This window comes from Ictalurus furcatus, chromosome 16 (assembly GCF_023375685.1).
Source record: "Ictalurus furcatus strain D&B chromosome 16, Billie_1.0, whole genome shotgun sequence".
Classification (NCBI taxonomy): domain Eukaryota; kingdom Metazoa; phylum Chordata; class Actinopteri; order Siluriformes; family Ictaluridae; genus Ictalurus; species Ictalurus furcatus.
In genome coordinates, this window is record NC_071270.1 from 28,062,552 (window position 1) to 28,080,233 (window position 17,682).

General features: G+C 43.0%; 1 protein-coding gene across 4 annotated transcripts in view; it reads left to right on the top strand.

Annotated features, from left to right (window-relative positions):
* LOC128620409 (LIM/homeobox protein Lhx6-like) overlaps positions 1 to 16,950 on the top strand; it is a 21,175-nt gene extending 4,225 nt beyond the window's left edge. For 2 of the 4 annotated variants that reach the window (XM_053645381.1, XM_053645378.1), the window contains 6 exons: positions 2,621 to 2,742; positions 14,534 to 14,754; positions 14,921 to 15,021; positions 15,124 to 15,219; positions 15,506 to 15,680; positions 15,796 to 16,950. In XM_053645381.1, the coding sequence (XP_053501356.1) occupies positions 2,621 to 2,742; positions 14,534 to 14,754; positions 14,921 to 15,021; positions 15,124 to 15,219; positions 15,506 to 15,680; positions 15,796 to 15,875 (795 nt within the window). In that variant the 3' untranslated portion in view covers positions 15,876 to 16,950. Of the gene's footprint in view, positions 1 to 2,620; positions 2,743 to 11,745; positions 12,317 to 14,533; positions 14,755 to 14,920; positions 15,022 to 15,123; positions 15,220 to 15,505; positions 15,681 to 15,795 lie in introns of those variants that run through there. The other 2 variants (XM_053645379.1, XM_053645380.1) reach the window with 2 other exon arrangements.
* The last annotated feature ends 732 nt before the right edge of the window (positions 16,951 to 17,682 follow it).

Here is a 17,682-nt window from a genome sequence, read left to right on the forward strand (position 1 = left end):
ATGCACGTGAGCAGAGTTGCATATTGTTATGGGAATAAAGTTGAGCATGCGCCGTGTCCTACTGTGCACGCGGTGTGGTACTATCACGCATCAGGCACGGGGTTTCTTCGGGTTTTTTTTTTTTTTATTTTTTTATTTTTTTGGAAAGCAGGAGTAGTCTCACATAAGAATACAGTTGCGCGTGCATGATTATGAGGCAGCAATCTAACCAAAGAAAGAAAGAAAAAAAAAATGCGCCAAAATGCGACCCGTAGAAAAACGTGTAGAAGGGAAATGGGATTAGCATGTGTGTGTGTGTGTGTGTGTTATGATTATAATTATGCGGCATCAATTTAATTAACCAAAAAGCGATTTAAATGGGATATAACCACTCGCAGTGTAGGTGCACGCGACAGAGCGTGTCATTGTTTTTTAGACAAAAACGTCTCATAAAGCAAAAAAAAAAAGAGAGAGAGAGAGTTAAGCATGTATATGTCGTGCTATTGTTGTGATTATTAATATGGAGCAGGAATAATAATATAATCGCACGAAAATAGGAGGGAAATCAATATAAGGAAGCGGTAGTGTAGATGCACGTCACATAGCGTGTCCTTATTTACTCAAAATGTTTATTTAGAGCAAAAAAAAATGTGAGGAAAAAAAAAAGAGCATGCATCGGCTAAAGTGTGCTCTGATTAGGCTATGCGTTAGCAATAGGCTATAACAGAGCAGCTGCGCGTGCATATGTGGTGCTATGATTATAATTACGGAGCAGCAATCTAATAAATTACAAACGTGCTCTCGTGCACTCGTAAAAATAAATAAATAAATAAATAAATAAACAAGAGTTAAGCATGCATGCGGTGTGTTCTGATCTTGCATCAGAGATATAACACACTGTGTGTACGGATGCACGTGAGGCAAGTTCTTACTCTGGAGAGCAGAATTACTGAGTTGTAGGAATACAGCTGCGCGTGCATGTCTAGTGTTATGACTGGCTGTAATTATGATTACGGTGCAGCAGTCTAAATCATTTTTAAAATGTAAGTGAAAATGTCTTTTTGTCGTTGTTGTTGTTGTTGTTGTTATATAGAATTAAAAATAAAAAGCTCAGCATGCACGTGGGGTGTTACAGCACCCATCTGATGACGCGAGAGAGCAGCGCGTGCAGCAGAAGCGACTTCTGTTTCTGTTTAACAAACCATTTGTTCTCATAAACTTGTTAGTGACAAATCAGGCGGCGTCGTTATTATTATGCGCGCGCTTCCCTGGTTTTGGATTGATTCCTTTTTATTTAAAAACAAACGTCAGGATTTTTCCCCCCTTTCTTTTAAAAAAATGTTATTTTAATATATTATTATTATTATTATTATTATTATTATTATTATTATTATTATTATTATTATTTGAATCGTCGTTTGTCGTGGCACGAGCCGTGTCTATAATTTGATCCGCTTCTGAGAAATCTACAGAGAGCGAAGCCGGAAGAACAAAAACGACTTTGTGACGTTTTCAGATTCGCAAAAAAAAAAAAAAAAAAAAAAAAGCCTTAAAGTCTTCATTGGGAAAAAAAAAAATACATGACACAAAAAAAATGCAATTTGTAATTTAACCTAAAGTCAGTAGAGTCTAAACTGTACAGTTATACAAGCAGGCTAATAGCAGCATAATATTTTACACATATTTATCACTTTAATTGCTCCCAAAAAAATAAAATAATAACTGCTGCATGGCATGTAGCTAGAATTCTTTTTATTTCTGGGCAAACTTTCCCTAAACATGACTCCAAAAGTTAGAATTTAAAGCACGACTGTAATGTTTATATAATAATACATGATGAGGCTTATATGTAAATAAAATCATTCAGTGTCTAAATTAGTTATTTAAATAAATCCTTTCATGTTTACTTTATTTGTATCTTCTTCACAGGAACAGTTCAGTATCGTTAGAACACGAGTTTGTGTTGAACCTGATTTATTTATGTCACAAATTGTTTTTCCCCCCGTTAAAATAAAACCAAAAGAAGTTTCGTGCCTCCGAAATGATCTTTCACAAGATAATATAATAAGAGATCAGATAAAAACGAGATAAACTGAGAGTGTTAATCCCTCGCGGGGAAATGAAAGCGATAATGAGCACGCAGTGTGTGCAGTGATGACAGGGAGAAGTGTGAGAGTGACATGAATACCATAAGATAATGTTCTGACAAAAGTTGTGAATGATACCTGTGTAGTGCAGCGAATATTAGAACATGTGCTGAGTGTAACATATCGGGGAATTGTGTCCATGTGCAACAAAATAAATAACAAACAAACAAACAAACAAACAAAAAGTCACTTAAGCGTCAGATATAGCCTATTGAAGGACAGTAATATGAGCAAAAGACGAGTGCAATAAACCGGATTATTGTGCACAAGTGTAAATGTAGTTTCAGAAGTATAATGTCTAGAGCTGGCTGTAGTGCACAGTGTTAATATAGCCTGTTTATCGCGTGAACGCAAACGCACGAGCTTAAAATGCGGCTCAAATGTCACAACAACAATAATCATTAATGCATTACAACCTACACAAGCTAAAGAGATAAGTGTATTATTATTATTATTATTATTATTATTATTATTATTATTATTATTATTGGCAGGTGAACAATCTGATGTGGCACGTGCGCTGCCTGGAGTGCTCAGTGTGCAGGACGTCACTGCGCCAACACAGCAGCTGCTACATCAAAAACAAGGAGATCTTCTGCAAAATGGATTATTTCAGGTAGGGTAAGTTTTTTTCCCCATGCACTTCATCCCGGAAGTAGTCTGCTTTTCCTTCTTTTTTTTTTTTCTTTTCTTTTTTTTTTTTTTAAAAAAAAAGGAGGCTGCAGTTTTCCAGCAAGCTCTAAAGCACGAGTTCTCAACCTGCTTGCGGTCCTTTAAACTGTTCAAAAGGAAACAGCACAGGTTTATTTTCTGAACAGAACCTAACCACGAGGCTCAATATCCTCACCCGGGAAAGCTTAGAGTAACACTCTGGAGGTTTATTGGAGCTGGAGAGCTCCTTATTGATCACACTGCACGAGTTCATCTACAGGTCCATGTTGGCATCGTTTACAGGAGGAATTCAAGTCAAGTGTGCAGAGAAACAAACTAATAATTAGGCAACACAAATAAATAGGATCACTTTGCTATGTAGCAGTGCGTCGTGACAAAAATATAAATAAATAAACAAACAAACAAACAAACCACAGAGTGCACTTTGAGAAACTAATCTACTAAGTCATTTTACACGGCATATCATTTTTGTTTAATCGCTTATTGTTGATTGCAAGCTGAATATTAATATTCATTCTAACATTAAGAAGGTAAAGGAAAAATAAGGATGTGTGTTACATTTAGTAAAAAAAAACAAAACAAATCAAGCGTAACTTGTTTTTTTTTCCTTCTGTTTCTGTTTATTTATATGCTTCTTAATCCGAAAGTGGAATATTTCTGTGCTTCCTCGTTTAATTTCTATACATGCAGGACGACATGAAGGGTGCTAAGGGTACTGAACAGTACCTTGTACCTTGTTCCTTATCACCCTCTGTTGTTCCTATATCTTACACCTGGAAAGATGCATGCGGTGTGCCTTTAAAGGATCATTTTTAAAGGTGTGTTTATGTTTGACCGTTAATTAATGAATGAATTAATTAATTAAACGGCCATGACATGGTACAGTGACAGGTAAGCTGTACCGTCTCAGTTCTTATGACGCAGGAAGCCCTGAGACTTCACCTTTAAAGAACAAACAAACAAAAACATTTGAGTGCTTTACTAAATGTCGTGCAAGTCCATTATTTCTGCTTTCTCTTTTGATGTTATATTTATCTAGCCTACTGAACGACGGTAACGAGGTAAGGTCCTCTTTAGTGCCAGTTTGTGTGCTAGGAGTTCCCTTGCATTACAGCTGACATGAGTGTGAGATGAAGAAGAAGATGAACGTTTCCCGCGCGTGATGTTATTACGGTCGTGCTGAAATCCAAGGCTTTGGACGGTCTGGAGTCAGGATATTTTTGCTTCCCTATAATAATGATATGAGAGATGGTGTGAGGAGGAACCGTGACATTGAGACAATCCACCGAATAGTAATCATTTGACCGCACGGCACTGTGTAATCTAGCAGTGCGCGCGGTCCACACCGGCGGTGTACTCGTGATGTAATGGCGGCAGCGCGCGGGGGGTGTTTTTGATCCGCACGCGGGTCTCGGAGTGCGGAGTGAATATAGGAGATACGAGCTGCTGGGAGATGGTGTTCAGGATGTGAGGGGATGTGAGGGGTGTGTGAGATGCGGTGATTGCAGAGCGTGCAGGATGTTGGCCTGCCTTCCCCGCTCGTTCCCGGGCCGGGTGAAGTGACTGGCCCCTTTAAAGCTGATACGGTGTTTTTAGGAGAACATTTGTTTTCTGTGTTAGAGCCAATAATCTGAAGTGATGCTTCACATGATAGGCTGTGAATGCCGCTGGCTCTTCACGGGCCGTGTTGGGGCTGGGCACACACACACACACACACACACACACACACACACACACACACACACACACATCTGTGCAGCAGTTTTGTTGGAGAAAGGCAGAAGTGCTGGGTGTAGAGCGTTAGTTTTCATAGGGAATGTTTTGTGTGTGTGTGTGTGTGTGTGTGTGTGTGTGTGCCAGATTTGTGTCACGTGTGTGTGTGTGCGTGTGTGTGTGTGTGTGTGTGTGTTTCCTCTCCATTCTGCATGCAATCAGACTGGAGATAGATCAGATTCAAATCAGCATGCAGAGATATCAGCGTGTCTCGGTCTAAACTGACAAATCATCCAGGATTGAAATATGAATTTTTTTTCTTTCTTATTTGAACCTTCGCTGTGTGATTTGTTGATAGATCTCACCGCCACTGTCTCATTTTCACACCACATGTTTACGCGCGAGGCTGTATTACAATATAAAACATTTTACACACCGTGCATTCATCTTTTCTTTTCTTTTTTCTTTTTACTTTTTCTTTTTCTTTTCTTTTCTTTTTTAAAAAAAAAAAAAAAAAAAAAAATCTCAGTCGTGTCCTTAAGGCACAAGCAACCACTGGGACATGCAAATTTTTTCCTAATTACCGAAATTAAAAATAAAAAAGTCTGGTTCCCACAGACACGTCAGCTGCTGGGTTTCAGCCCTTTATTATATTGTATTAAGTTGTTTCTTTTTGTTTTGTTTTTGTTTTTTTTTTGTTTTTTTTAATTCTTATTATTTCTGTGGAGGCCCTTATATATCAAGGCATCATGGGAACATTACCGGAGGCCCTGCAGTGATTGACTGTGTTAGAGATTCGTGCAGACAAGTAAAAAGCCGGCTGTAATAGTTTCAAGTTGTCAAGCAGTCAGGAGTAAGTGAGTGAAGCTCTCTGTGAAGATCGAACCTCTGAAACCTTCTCTCTGTTCTCCAGGCTGTTCTGTGATTAGGAGACGAACTGGCTTTTATCCAAGACACTGTCAAAAAAAAAAACCCACTACATGATTTTACCCCGAGTGTCTGACATGCCAGGAGATTAAACAATACGGAAAATGCTTTAATTCAATTCGATTTTAAATCCCTTTCAGAAAAAAAAGGTTCTAAAGCATATCTGTCCTTCTCACTTTTGTACCTGTTGTACCTTTAACACGTGTCCTTCACCTGGAGACATGATTTAGTGACCTTTAAAACGATTTAAGATGCATAATAGTCCAATATTTACTTTTGTTCCAAGTAAAGTTTTAAATATACTCTACATGCACCTTTCTAGATAATAGATTTACAAAGGTTAAAAAAAGAAAAGGAAGAAAAGATAAGAGCACCTCCCGAGCCACAAGGAACGGTCCAGATTAGAACCCTGTTTCCTGAGCTGATACCTGCTGAGATCATGACTGCAGTAGGCAGGGGGTGAAGCTGGCACTTTCAGCTTGTTGAGCTGAAACCTCACTTATTTCTGGTGAAAACTCTTTTTACGAATGTTACAGAGGTGTTGGTGTTTATATTTCTAAAGAGCAAGCTGTTAGAGATCTCTTGTGCTCGTCCAGGACGGCTGCCGTAAACGTTCCCGAAACATTTTACTATTATTGAAAGAATGTTTCTGTTAGGCAGAGTTCATTTTAATAGAGAGCCCTAGCTGTTTATTCCTTTGTTCGTGGGGTTCTAGACTTTCTATTCATTTTTGTGTAGGGTTCTAGAGTTTCCAATCCTTTGTGCGTGGGGTTCTAGACGTTATATTCCTTTCTGTGTGGGGTTCTAGAGTTCCTATTCTTTTCTGTGTGGGGTTCTAGACTTTCTATTAATTTTTGTGTAGGGTTCTAGAGTTTCTAATCCTTTGTGCGTGGGGTTCTAGACGTTATATTCATTTTTGTGTAGGGTTCTAGACTATCTATTATTTTTTGTGTAGGGTTCTAGAGTTTCTAATCCTTTGTGCGTGGGGTTCTAGACGTAATATTCCTTTCTGTGTAGGGTTCTAGTCTTTCTATTAATTTTTGTGTAGGGTTCTAGAGTTTCTATTCCTTTGTGCGTTTGGTTCTAGACTTTGTATTCATTTTTGTGTAGGGTTCTAGAGTTTCTAATCCTTTGTGCGTGGGGTTCTAGACGTAATATTCCTTTCTGTATGGGGTTCTAGTCTTTCTATTAATTTTTGTGTAGGGTTCTAGAGTTTCTATTCCTTTGTGCGTTTGGTTCTAAACTTTCTATTCATTTTTGTGTAGGGTTCTAGACTATTATTTTTTGTGTAGGGTTCTAGAGTTTCTAATCCTTTGTACGTGGGGTTCTAGACGTTATATTCCTTTCTGTATGGGGTTCTAGAGTTCCTATTCTTTTCTGTGTGGGGTTCTAGACTTTCTATTAATTTTTGTGTAGGTTTCTAGAGTTTCTATTCCTTTGTGCGTTTGGTTCTAGACTCTCTACTAATTTTTGTGTCGGGTTCTAGAGTTTCTATTCCTTTGTGCGTTTGATTCTAGACTTTCTATTCATTTTTGTGTAGGTTTCTAGAGTTTCTATTCCTTTGTGCGTTTGGTTCTAGACTCTCTACTAATTTTTGTGTCGGGTTCTAGAGTTTCTATTCCTTTGTGCGTTTGGTTCTAGACTTTCTATTCATTTTTGTGTCGGGTTCTAGAGTTTCTATTCCTTTGTGCGTTTGGTTCTAGACTTTCTATTTATTTTTGTGTAGGGTTCTAGACTTTCTATTATTTTTTGTGTAGGGTTCTAGGGTTTCTATTCCTTTGTGCGTTTGGTTCTAGACTTTCTATTCATTTTTGTGTTGGGTTCTAGAGTTTCTATTCCTTTGTGCGTTTGGTTCTAGACTTTCTACTATTTTTTGTGTAGGGTTCTAGACTTTCTATTCCTTTGTGCGTTTGGTTCTAGACTTTCTATTCATTTTTGTGTAGGGTTCTAAAGTTTCTATTCCTTTGTGCGTGGGGTTGTTGATTTTTCTACAGCTTCTAGTGCTTTGTACACGTGATTACATTTTATATTTCGTTTGGGTGTGTGGTTCTAGATTTCCTTTGCACGTGTGATCATAAAGTTCCTGTTCTTTTGTGCTCGGGTTTCTAGAACTACCTTGTACGCGTGATTCTAGAATTTCTCTTCCTCTGTGTGTCTAGAATTCCTTTGTGCGTGCAGTTCTAGAGTTTCTTTTCCTTTGTCCGTGGGGTTCTAGATACTACAATGTTTTAAAATTCCTTTGTGCCTGGGGTTCTAAGCAGTTCTAGCATTTCTTTTCTTCTTAAGATTAAGGGCTTTTTGTGTGTAAAATCATAGCTGTGTAAAATCACTGTTATTCTAGAATTTCTATTCCTTTGTGTGTAGGGTTCTAGAATTCCTTGGTGCACGTGAGGACTTTTTTTTTTTCATGTCCAATTGAGGAACCTCTGTCATGATAGGGTAGGGAACGGTTCTACAGTGTGAGAATCGTTTACACGTCCGTCATCTTGACTGACTGCGTGGATTGGAAACGGCGTGTGCGCTCTGCGGTGCTGCGGAATTCCTTTTCGAGCCGTTCCGTTCCCACACAGAACCCGAGAGACAGACAGACAGACAGACAGACAGCCGAACCTCATCTGTTGTTAATCTCGAAGTGACTCTGAGCTACGGCAGGATGCAGCAGGCAGAATATTGTCCATAATGACCTCATTGATTTGTCCAACTCCTTATTGATCCCTGGAGGTAAATGAACAGCTACTCTACAGATTGCAGACTCCGCAGCGTTCCACATTGCAGGTTTGGAGAGATAGAACCTATAATCTGATTTTCTGTGGGGCACAGCAGTGTGTTTTTTACTCGTCTGAGCCGAACGTCAGCGTCTGGAAGGAAACGGAGACGTGGACGTGTCGGCCTCTCATCTGCGCCGGACTGACAGCTGCTCTAATCGGGCGTAATTGCAGGAAATCAGAGTGGGTTTACTCTCAGCAGCAGGGGAGGCAGGACACAGCAGAGGCTGTACCTAAGGAGGGAAAAAAAACAACTAAACAGGCCAAGGAGCGTGAGCGGAGGGCCACACAGGAAGATGGAGACGGCTGCTAATCAGACGGGGAGAAGGGACGGCGGAATCTGAGACTCCTGTAGGAAAGACTCGGCTCAGCCCCTCACATCTTCTCTCTTCTGCTCTCCTCCACGAGTCTCAGTGCCTCTCAGGTTTCACCGTCCCTTCATGTCGAGTCCAATCCGATCTACACCTTGGCATTTTCACCGATAACTATCTTCATAGGAAGCACACAAAAGGATCGGATACTATCAGATAAAATTTTCCATTTTAGAGAATTTCTTTCTTATTCTACACGAGTGATGAAGTGATGAAATGTGAACAACACCTGCTGCCGTAGTATTAAATGTGGAGAAAGATTTTTTCCCCATAAATATATATATATATATGGAACATTTGTAGAATGTGTTAAGTAAATTTCAGGTGGTTCTGCGTCCCTGGTGCACTGCAGACTTTTGAGCACAGTCAAAACTCCCCCTTAAAGTAAACAGTTCTGTTTCTGGAAATTAGAGAACAGCACATCAGGATTAATCCTCCGGGCTTGTACTTCCTCAGGTTGGGGTTTTTCTGTTATTTTATCCCGGTATGTGAATTAGTTCAGATGCTCTCGGAAATACTCTGAAAATTTAAGAGTTTCCTGTTGCGAGTTATTGCTCTGAACGACAGACACAAACCCAGAACACAACCGCAGTTATACCTGCTGCACAAAACACCGCTCTCACCGTTCAGTTTCAAAACCGTATTGCTGATTTTTGTTCCTGGAGTAGTGTGATGTTGATAGTGGTGGTGGTGGTGATAGTGGTGGTGGTGGTGGTGTTGATAGTGGTGGTGGGGGCAGCGTTGATAGTGATGGTGGGGGTGTTGATAGTGGTGGTGGGGGTGTTGATAGTGGTGGTGGTGGTGATAGTGGTGGTGGTGGTGATAGTGGTGGTGGGGGTGGTGTTGATAGTGGTGGTGGTGTTGATAGTGGTGGTTGGGGTGTTGATAGTGGTGGTGGTGGTGATAGTGGTGGTGTTAATGATAGTGGTGGTGGGGGTATTGATAGTGGTAGTGGTGGTGTTGATAGTGGTGGGGGTGTTGATAGTGGTGGTGGTGGTGTTGATAGTGGTGGTGGTGGAGGTGTTAATGATAGTGATGGTGGGGGTGGTGTTGATAGTGGTAGTGGGGGTATTGATAGTGGTGGTGGTCATACTGGTGGTGGTGGGGTGTTGATGGTAGTGGGAGTGTTGATAGTGGTGGTGGGGGTCTTGCTAGTGGTGGTGGTGGTGTTGATAGTGGTGGGGGTGTTGATAGTGGTGGTGGTGGTGTTGATAGTGGTGGTGGTGGTGGTGATAGTGGTGATGGGGTGTTGATAGTGGTGGTGGGGGTGATGGGAGCATTGATAGTGGTGGTGGGGGTGTTGATAGTGGTGGTGGGGGTGTTGATAGTGGTGGTGGTGTTGTTGATAGTGGTGGTGGTGGTGTTGATAGTGGTGGGGGTGTTGATAGTGGTGGTGGGGGTGTTGATAGTGGTGGGTGGGGGTGATGTTGATAGTGGTGGGGGTGTTGATAGTGGTGGTGGTGGTAATAGTGGTGATGAGTTGTTGATAGTGGTGGTGGGGGTGATGGGAGTGTTGATAGTGGTGGTGGTGTTGATAGTGGTGGTGGGGGTGTTGATAGTGCTGATGGTGGTGATAGTGATGGTGGGGGAGATAGTGCTGGTGGTGGTGATAGAGGTGGTGGGGGTGATAGTTGGGGGTGGGGGTGATAGTGGTGGGTGGGGGTGTTGATAGTGCTGGTGGTGGTGATACAGGTGGTGGGGGTGATAGTGGTGGGTGGGGGTGTTGATAGTGCTGGTGGTGGTGATACAGGTGGTGTGGGTGATAGTGGTGGGTGGGGGTGTTGATAGTGCTGGTGGTGGTGATACAGGTGGTGGGGGTGATAGTGGTGGGTGGGGGTGTTGATAGTGCTGGTGGTGGTGATACAGGTGGTGGGGGTGATAGTGGTGGGTGGGGGTGTTGATAGTGCTGGTGGTGGTGATACAGGTGGTGGGGGTGATAGTGGTGGGTGGGGGTGTTGATAGTGCTGGTGGTGGTGTCAAAATTCCATCAGGGTTCCAGTTTTTTTCCAAACAGTCCTCTGAAATGCACCATTACGACGTTGTGTTGTTTGTGCGGTCCGGTTCTGTCAGAACACGGGTTTAGTAAAGTACACAAAATCCAACTGAATGGTTTTGACTCCTGCTCGATGATTTCAGACATTTTTTATGTTTTAACGGAAAAACAAGCAAAAAGACGAAGTTACATCAAATCTCATTAAGTGGCTCTGTGCTTGAGCTGAAGCGTTCGGCAAACTGTGTGGTGGAACAATGCTTTTCAGGAATATTCAGGATTCTTATTCAGTTAGATTAAGTAAGACACCCACATTGGATTTTAATATTCTAGATTATATAATTCCCGTTCCTTTGTGCATGGAATATTATAATTCCTTTGTGCATGGGAATCTGGAACGATATTGTGTTGGGGATTTTAGAATTTATTTGTGCATAGGTTTTGCCACATATCTTCAGAATTGTTATTCAGTTAAGGAAAGACACTAAAATTCCTTTGTGTGTGCAATTCTAAAATTTTTCTTTATGAACAGGGTTCTAGAATTCCTTTGAGCCTGGGCGGTCTAGAAAACTTTAGCGTCTTTGGTTGTAGAATTCTTTCTTTTCCGATTCTAGATTTTGAAATTCTTTGTGGATGAGGCTCTAGAATTCATTTGTGCAATTCTAGAATTGTAATTCTAGAGTTGCTTTGTGCATGGGGTTCTAGAATTCCCATTCCAATGTTCTTGGGGTTCTAGAATTCCCATTCCTTCGATTATTAGGTTTTAGGAAACGGATCCATTTCAACTCAAGCCACATTCACATGGGTTCGTGTTTACTGATTCTGTTTGTTTGTTTGTTTGTTTGTTTATTACACTATTTTGTTTGTCTTATATTATTACACCTTCAGAAGTCGAGCTGGATGAGTTGCGACCCATTTCTGAAATTTCTCACCATGGCAGGACCCACGGCGGTTCCGTTAGCGGTGGATGCTAAGTGTAATAACAGTGTAATTACGGCGGTCCTGAGGCTATAATCTGTCATTTCTACACATATGTGGGAAAGGTCGATGTTCCTCGGGGTTGTGTCTCGTTTCCACTTCACATTGTCCTTGAAAAAGGACGTCTACATGCAAGCATCCAAATCAATCGTTAACTAGCGTATACTCGGTGTCTGTGTTTTCCAGTTGCCTAGCAACAACGTTCTAATGACTTCAACCAGTTAAACAGAAGACGTATTGTGTGTTCGCATTCCGAAGTCTAAAGCACAAATTCACAGGTTCCATTTAAACGTATCACTTTTCCTGCTAATGTTATGTTTCTATTTATGGCCCAGAAATAAGTGTCGCTGCTCTGAAATCAGTGTTAAAGAGAAAAGCATCGCATGAATCATGCAGGGAAACTGGTTTTATGGTGTTTTCGGGAACCTGGGTGCAGATCAAAAATGGGAAAAATCGTCTCGCCAGGAACGTTTCAGTCGAGAGTTGTTAGGCTATCTGCGAGCCTCTCTAGACTGCAATGATGTCATTTTCAGTGGACAAAAAACTCACCCCAACCACCCGCTCGTCAGACCCCCCCCTCCCCACACCACCACCGACTCCAAACCTGGGCCCCTCGGCCCCACGATCCGGCGTGCAAGCCTGGTGTCATCATTCTTGGGACGAAGGGAAAGGGGAACCGCAGCCAAATCAGTCATCTTGATATCCCACATTTCTCTGTGGTCGGAGGAGGTGGTGTACGACACGTTGTTTACACAAGCGCTCCATGTGCCAGAGGTGTGGTGGTGGATGGGTCCATGTGTGTGTGTGTGTGTGTGTGTGTGTGTGTGTGTGTGTGAGGGGGTCTAGGCTTTGGGGCTCCCATGCAAGCCGCCGCCATCTGCACAGCATTAGTCTCAGCCGCTGCGCCAAGCCGCACTGACCTTCTCCGCAGCAGAACCGCGTTGTTATGTGTTCGGTCCGGTTCCGTCAAAATAACACCTGATAACATGACTTCAGAGCTTCTGTGCTTATGGTCCTACAGAGCTTTCTTCAAGTATAAGTGCACACTGGTACAAGTATACAAAGCAGTCATTAAATGTTTATATAATAATAATAATAATACCAATAATAACATGTAAATCATTTCCAACACTAGGTATACAGGTATAGATAGGGGCGTGGCTTATTTTAGGGCTGTAAAAAACATCAATGTCTGAAACCTTCATCGTATGGCAATTTTGTAAATAAAGTCTCTATAAGGTTTCTTTAAGATCGTATCATTATTTCAGGTCTTGAAATGACCAAGTTTTCTGTCTTTAATTAAAAGGAAAAAAAAAAAAAACAGGATAGGAAGACATTTCTCTTTCTTTAAATGCATATTGGGTGAGGGTGTAAATACTGCCGGGAAATAAAAATTTCATTTCAACACTGTAAAAAAATAAAAAAAAGCAAATGTATTAAAGCTGGCAAACAGAGATCCTGGTTGCTCCACAAGCTCCGTCAACACTGTGCACTTATTCATATTCATACACGAAGGTAAGGTTATACCGACACACCTCCAAAACCCTGTTCTTCATATAACACGTCTGAAAGACAACATGAAGGACATTCTGATACACGGAGGGAGCATGTAGATGAATTTGTTAATGAACGAGTGCTGAGCTCGCTCACACACACACACACACACACACACACACACACACACACACACACCCCGAGCTGCTGTATATCAAATTAAAGGTGCGGTTTGCAATTTCCAGAGCCGTCTGCTGTGTGACAGATGTATTACAGTTATCGCATGAACTTCATGAGCTGTAATTTTCTCTCTAATAATCCCCATGTCCTCCGCTAAAACGACAGCTGAGCTGTTACAAATGGGGGCGGGGCTTATTTCAGGGCTGTAAAAATGCAAACAGAAGCCGGAAACATTTATTATATAGCAATATAGGTTTTTAAAAAAAAATATATCTAGGAGTCGCGTCAGGGTTCCTGTACGTTACTCTGCATGTCTGTTATTCTTCTATGGATTTCCGTACCCTTGTTATTTGATATTACGCCCTCATTTTGTGAATTTGTACTACTGTTTGTCCTTTTTATTAGCAGTTATATCACTGTAGCACATCATTTCGTACATCAGCATTATCCTACAGTGTTTCCTAGATGCAGACTTCCCATCGTGGTTTGTACTGTAGGTTCTTCGGTATAAGAACATAAGGTCAAACGACTAAGCGTGGAAATCAGGGCTGGGTGATATATCGATATAATCCAGATATTGTGAAAATGATTACGCGATACACTTTTCGGCGATATCGTTGGTACGGCGATGTCTTTTTTGAAACGTTTTTAATCATAACAGATTGAATTGCACTGAACGGATGCCGCAGATTTGACGTAACGAAAGCTCCAAGTGTGATTTCCTCCCACAGTCAGGGTCAGGATTTAATCAAGCTCTGGAAAGTCAGTACAGAACAGAAAAGCGTTTGCTCTCTTGTCGAGAGATTATGAGTTGGAATCAGGTGACGCACAAGCCAGTCGAACGGAGCGAAATTAGCCGTGCTCTCTGGGTAGGAGGGACTTTTGCCTGTCAGTCGTAGTGACACTAGCCGATCGTAGGCATCTGTGAGTTCATGTATGCGGAAGAGGGCAGATAGCAGTTTTACAAGTGTGTTGCAACTCCGCATGAAGCAGCAGTTAGGAAAAAACATGGTGTTTGGCTTCACGTCTGAGAGGAAGCACGTGTTAAGCTTCACCCTCGCCAGTTGGTAGAGGATGTAGAATAACGTCGGGCTGGCTGGTGGGAGGGAACTGGCAGGTGATCAAGTTGGGATAAAATGGGGTAGAAAAGAGCTTTACACTTATGGTTGAGATACCTGTATTAAAAAAACCCCACACATTTGAGTTCAGGAAAGTCTAGTTTTCCCAGACTGCAATGATGCTGTAATCTACTGAGTGCTCAGTACTTTAATGAGTCGCAGCAGAGTATTGATGCGCCGGGCCTTGTCTCTCTCACAGTAGGTTTGGTACTAAGTGTGCCCGCTGTGGGCGCCAGATCTACGCCAGCGACTGGGTGAGGCGAGCTCGCGGTAACGCTTACCACCTGGCCTGCTTCGCCTGCTTCTCCTGCAAACGGCAGCTTTCCACCGGAGAGGAGTTCGGCCTGGTCGAGGAGAAGGTGCTGTGCAGGATCCACTACGACACCATGGTGGAGAACCTGAAGCGGGCTGCTGAGAGCGGTGTGTGTCTAGAGTACTCTATAGTCACTTTACTCCTGTGTGCTGTCTGTGTAGCTCCCTGTACCTGAGAGTCATTTTGAGATTTAGCATGTACTGACAGCTTGCTGTTGTCTCCGCTCTCTCTCTCTCTCTCTCTCTCTCCCGCTCTCTCCCTCTCTCCGTACAGGAAGTGGCCTGACGCTGGAAGGAGCCGTGCCGTCGGAGCAGGACAGCCAGCCCAAACCGGCTAAACGCGCTCGCACGTCCTTCACCGCTGAGCAGCTGCAGGTACAAAACCCTGACTCTGACGACACGAGGACCTTTTATTGCTTAGCGAGTGAGTCGTGTTCGCTTTGGGTTTGTAATTGTTTCGCGACGCTTCGTGTGCAGGTGATGCAGGCTCAGTTCGCGCAGGATAACAACCCTGATGCGCAGACGCTGCAGAAGCTTGCGGACATGACGGGGCTGAGCAGACGAGTCATACAGGTGAGAGATGCTGAAATGAGATCTCTCGTACTCTCCCGTTCACTTGTTATCGCTTCGTTTATTCTGTTTTGCTCGGAACGAGTCGTCTCATTCTGTAACGGATAAAACGTCGCGTATAAGAGGAAAAAACGCTCTGTTATAGGGAAGTGGCACGGTGACAGTAAGTCTGCATCATCACACCTCGCTGGTGTTGATTATTGTCCTTTAACAGCATGTTATGGAGTGTTCTTATTAGTAGGAGGAGGAGCTGAGATAGCTGTAACTCCTGTCCTGTTTTTGTTTGCAGGTTTGGTTTCAGAACTGTCGAGCGAGACACAAAAAGCACACGCCGCAGCACGGCGGCCCTCCTCAGGCCCACCCGCAGGCACGCATGCCCCCGTCGTTGCCTGACGAGCTGCATTACTCGCCCTTCGGCAGCCCGGAGAGAGCGCGCATGGTGGCGCTGCGCGGCTACATCGACAGTGAGTGACGCAATCCTATAACATGAATAGAACCACAAGCACAGAATTTGTGCTTGTGTGTGTGTGTGTGTGTGTGTGTGTGTGTGTATTAATCCGCCGTTTTTTACGTCTGCAGGTCATCCGTTCTCGGTGCTGACCACACAGAGTCTCCCTCACCAGGCAATGTCTCTGCCGCAGCTGCCCCTCAGCCGCTAACGACCCCGCCACATTGACCCCGACCCCTCAACCCTGACCTCCCGCTCCTGACTTCCGTCCGTCCACTCTTCAGAGGTCGCCTCCGGCTGAAGGACAGGGTCACCGTCCCCGCGTGCTCTTGACCTCCGACCTCGCCAGGAGAGGGGGGGCTGTTTCCTCCTGCTTTTCAGTGGACAGGATTTTCCTCACCTGCAGGCGAGTCTCACACACCTGTGAGCCGTTAGCGTCGGCCCGGGACCTCGTTAACGAGAACCGGGACCAGGATTTGGACCTCGAATGCACGCACTGAAGAGCGGTTTGACCGCTCGAAACATTCCCGGTTCTTACTGCAGGATTAAAACGCGATAAAGACGTGAGACCCACGGAGCGAGACGTGGGACGTAGCGGGAAGGTTCCGTCTCTCGCTCTGAGAAAAAAAAAAAAAAATTTGAGAAAAACAAAAACAATAACAGAAACAAAATAAATAAATAAAACCGATCAGTGGTGATTTGTCGAGTATGGCGCTGGATCTGTGCGTTTGTTCCCGAGTGTTTACATGGATCTACAGCACAGACTGCACGTGCCACCTCTCTCTCTCCCTCTCTCTCTCTCGTTCTCTCTCTCTGTGTCTCACTCCTTCGGATGGATTTATCAGCGAAAAGCCACTTTCATCGCCTGCGAACATCTGCGTCTCTGCTCCGTCAGGCATACAAAAACCCACGGAGCCTGATTACTGCCCGGAGACGGCGGCTGAGCTGAACGGCTTCGCAAAACACACATCTCGTATCGCCGTCCTGACCGAGGACGGGCGATACGATGTGGAGGGGGAAAATATCTCAATACTTGAAGACGCTTTTCAGAGTAAACAAAGATGCATCATCGTATGTAGAGGTTGAAGTGAACTGCAGTGCCACAGGATGGAAAAACTAGTCGAATTATTTAAAAAATGGTATTAAATTGGTATAGAATAGCAATCTTACTTGTTACTGTAAGTAATACTGGAGTCAGTCAGTGTTATAAAAACTCACCATACTCACAATATCTAAGAAGAAGAAGAAAAAAAAACAACAACCCATACTTCCCTGATTGCAACATGCTTTGGCTTTTTTTTTTTTGTTGTTTATTTTTTTATGATCAAATTCTCAATGTTGTACCCAGAGAGTAGGAAGAGATGAACGGAAAACCGAGTACATGTAGAAAAAAAAAAAAAATGACAAAAACACGTACATGTATTTTTTTTTAATTTAAGTCGTGTCCTGACGTGAAATGGGAGCAGAATGTGTGTGTGTGTGTGTGTGTGTGTGTGTGTGTGTTTCTCTGTTTTTTCGCTGATTTTGTGTCTGCCATGTTAGCTTGTGCCTCGGTTCCTGCGGTGTAAAACGCGAGCGCGCGGCTCGGCCCGGACTCTGACGTGGCGTGGGAATGATTTGGGCAAAAAAAAAAAAAAGAAGAAAAAAAGAAAAAGAAAAAGAAAAGCTATCGCTGTCACTAAACTGTATATTTGTATTGCGGAGTACGCTTGTGTGTTCTGAGCTCGGTCGTGGGGGAGGATGAGGATGAGGATGAGGATGACGCCTCGACGTTCTTGTATTTATTGAAACTGATATTAGCCTGTAAAGCACTTTTTTTCCCCTTGTCCCGTTGTCTGTTTTGTAAAATTGAAATAAATAAAATGAATAAATGACGTGGTCTTCGAGTGTTCCTTGAACGCGAGCGGTATCCGTACGGAGTGCAGAGACGGACGATCCGGAGCCCATCAGGCTCTCGGACGCTGATTTACCACGAGCTAAATTAAAAACAGCTTCGCTCGCTCGGTGGAGGGAAAAAA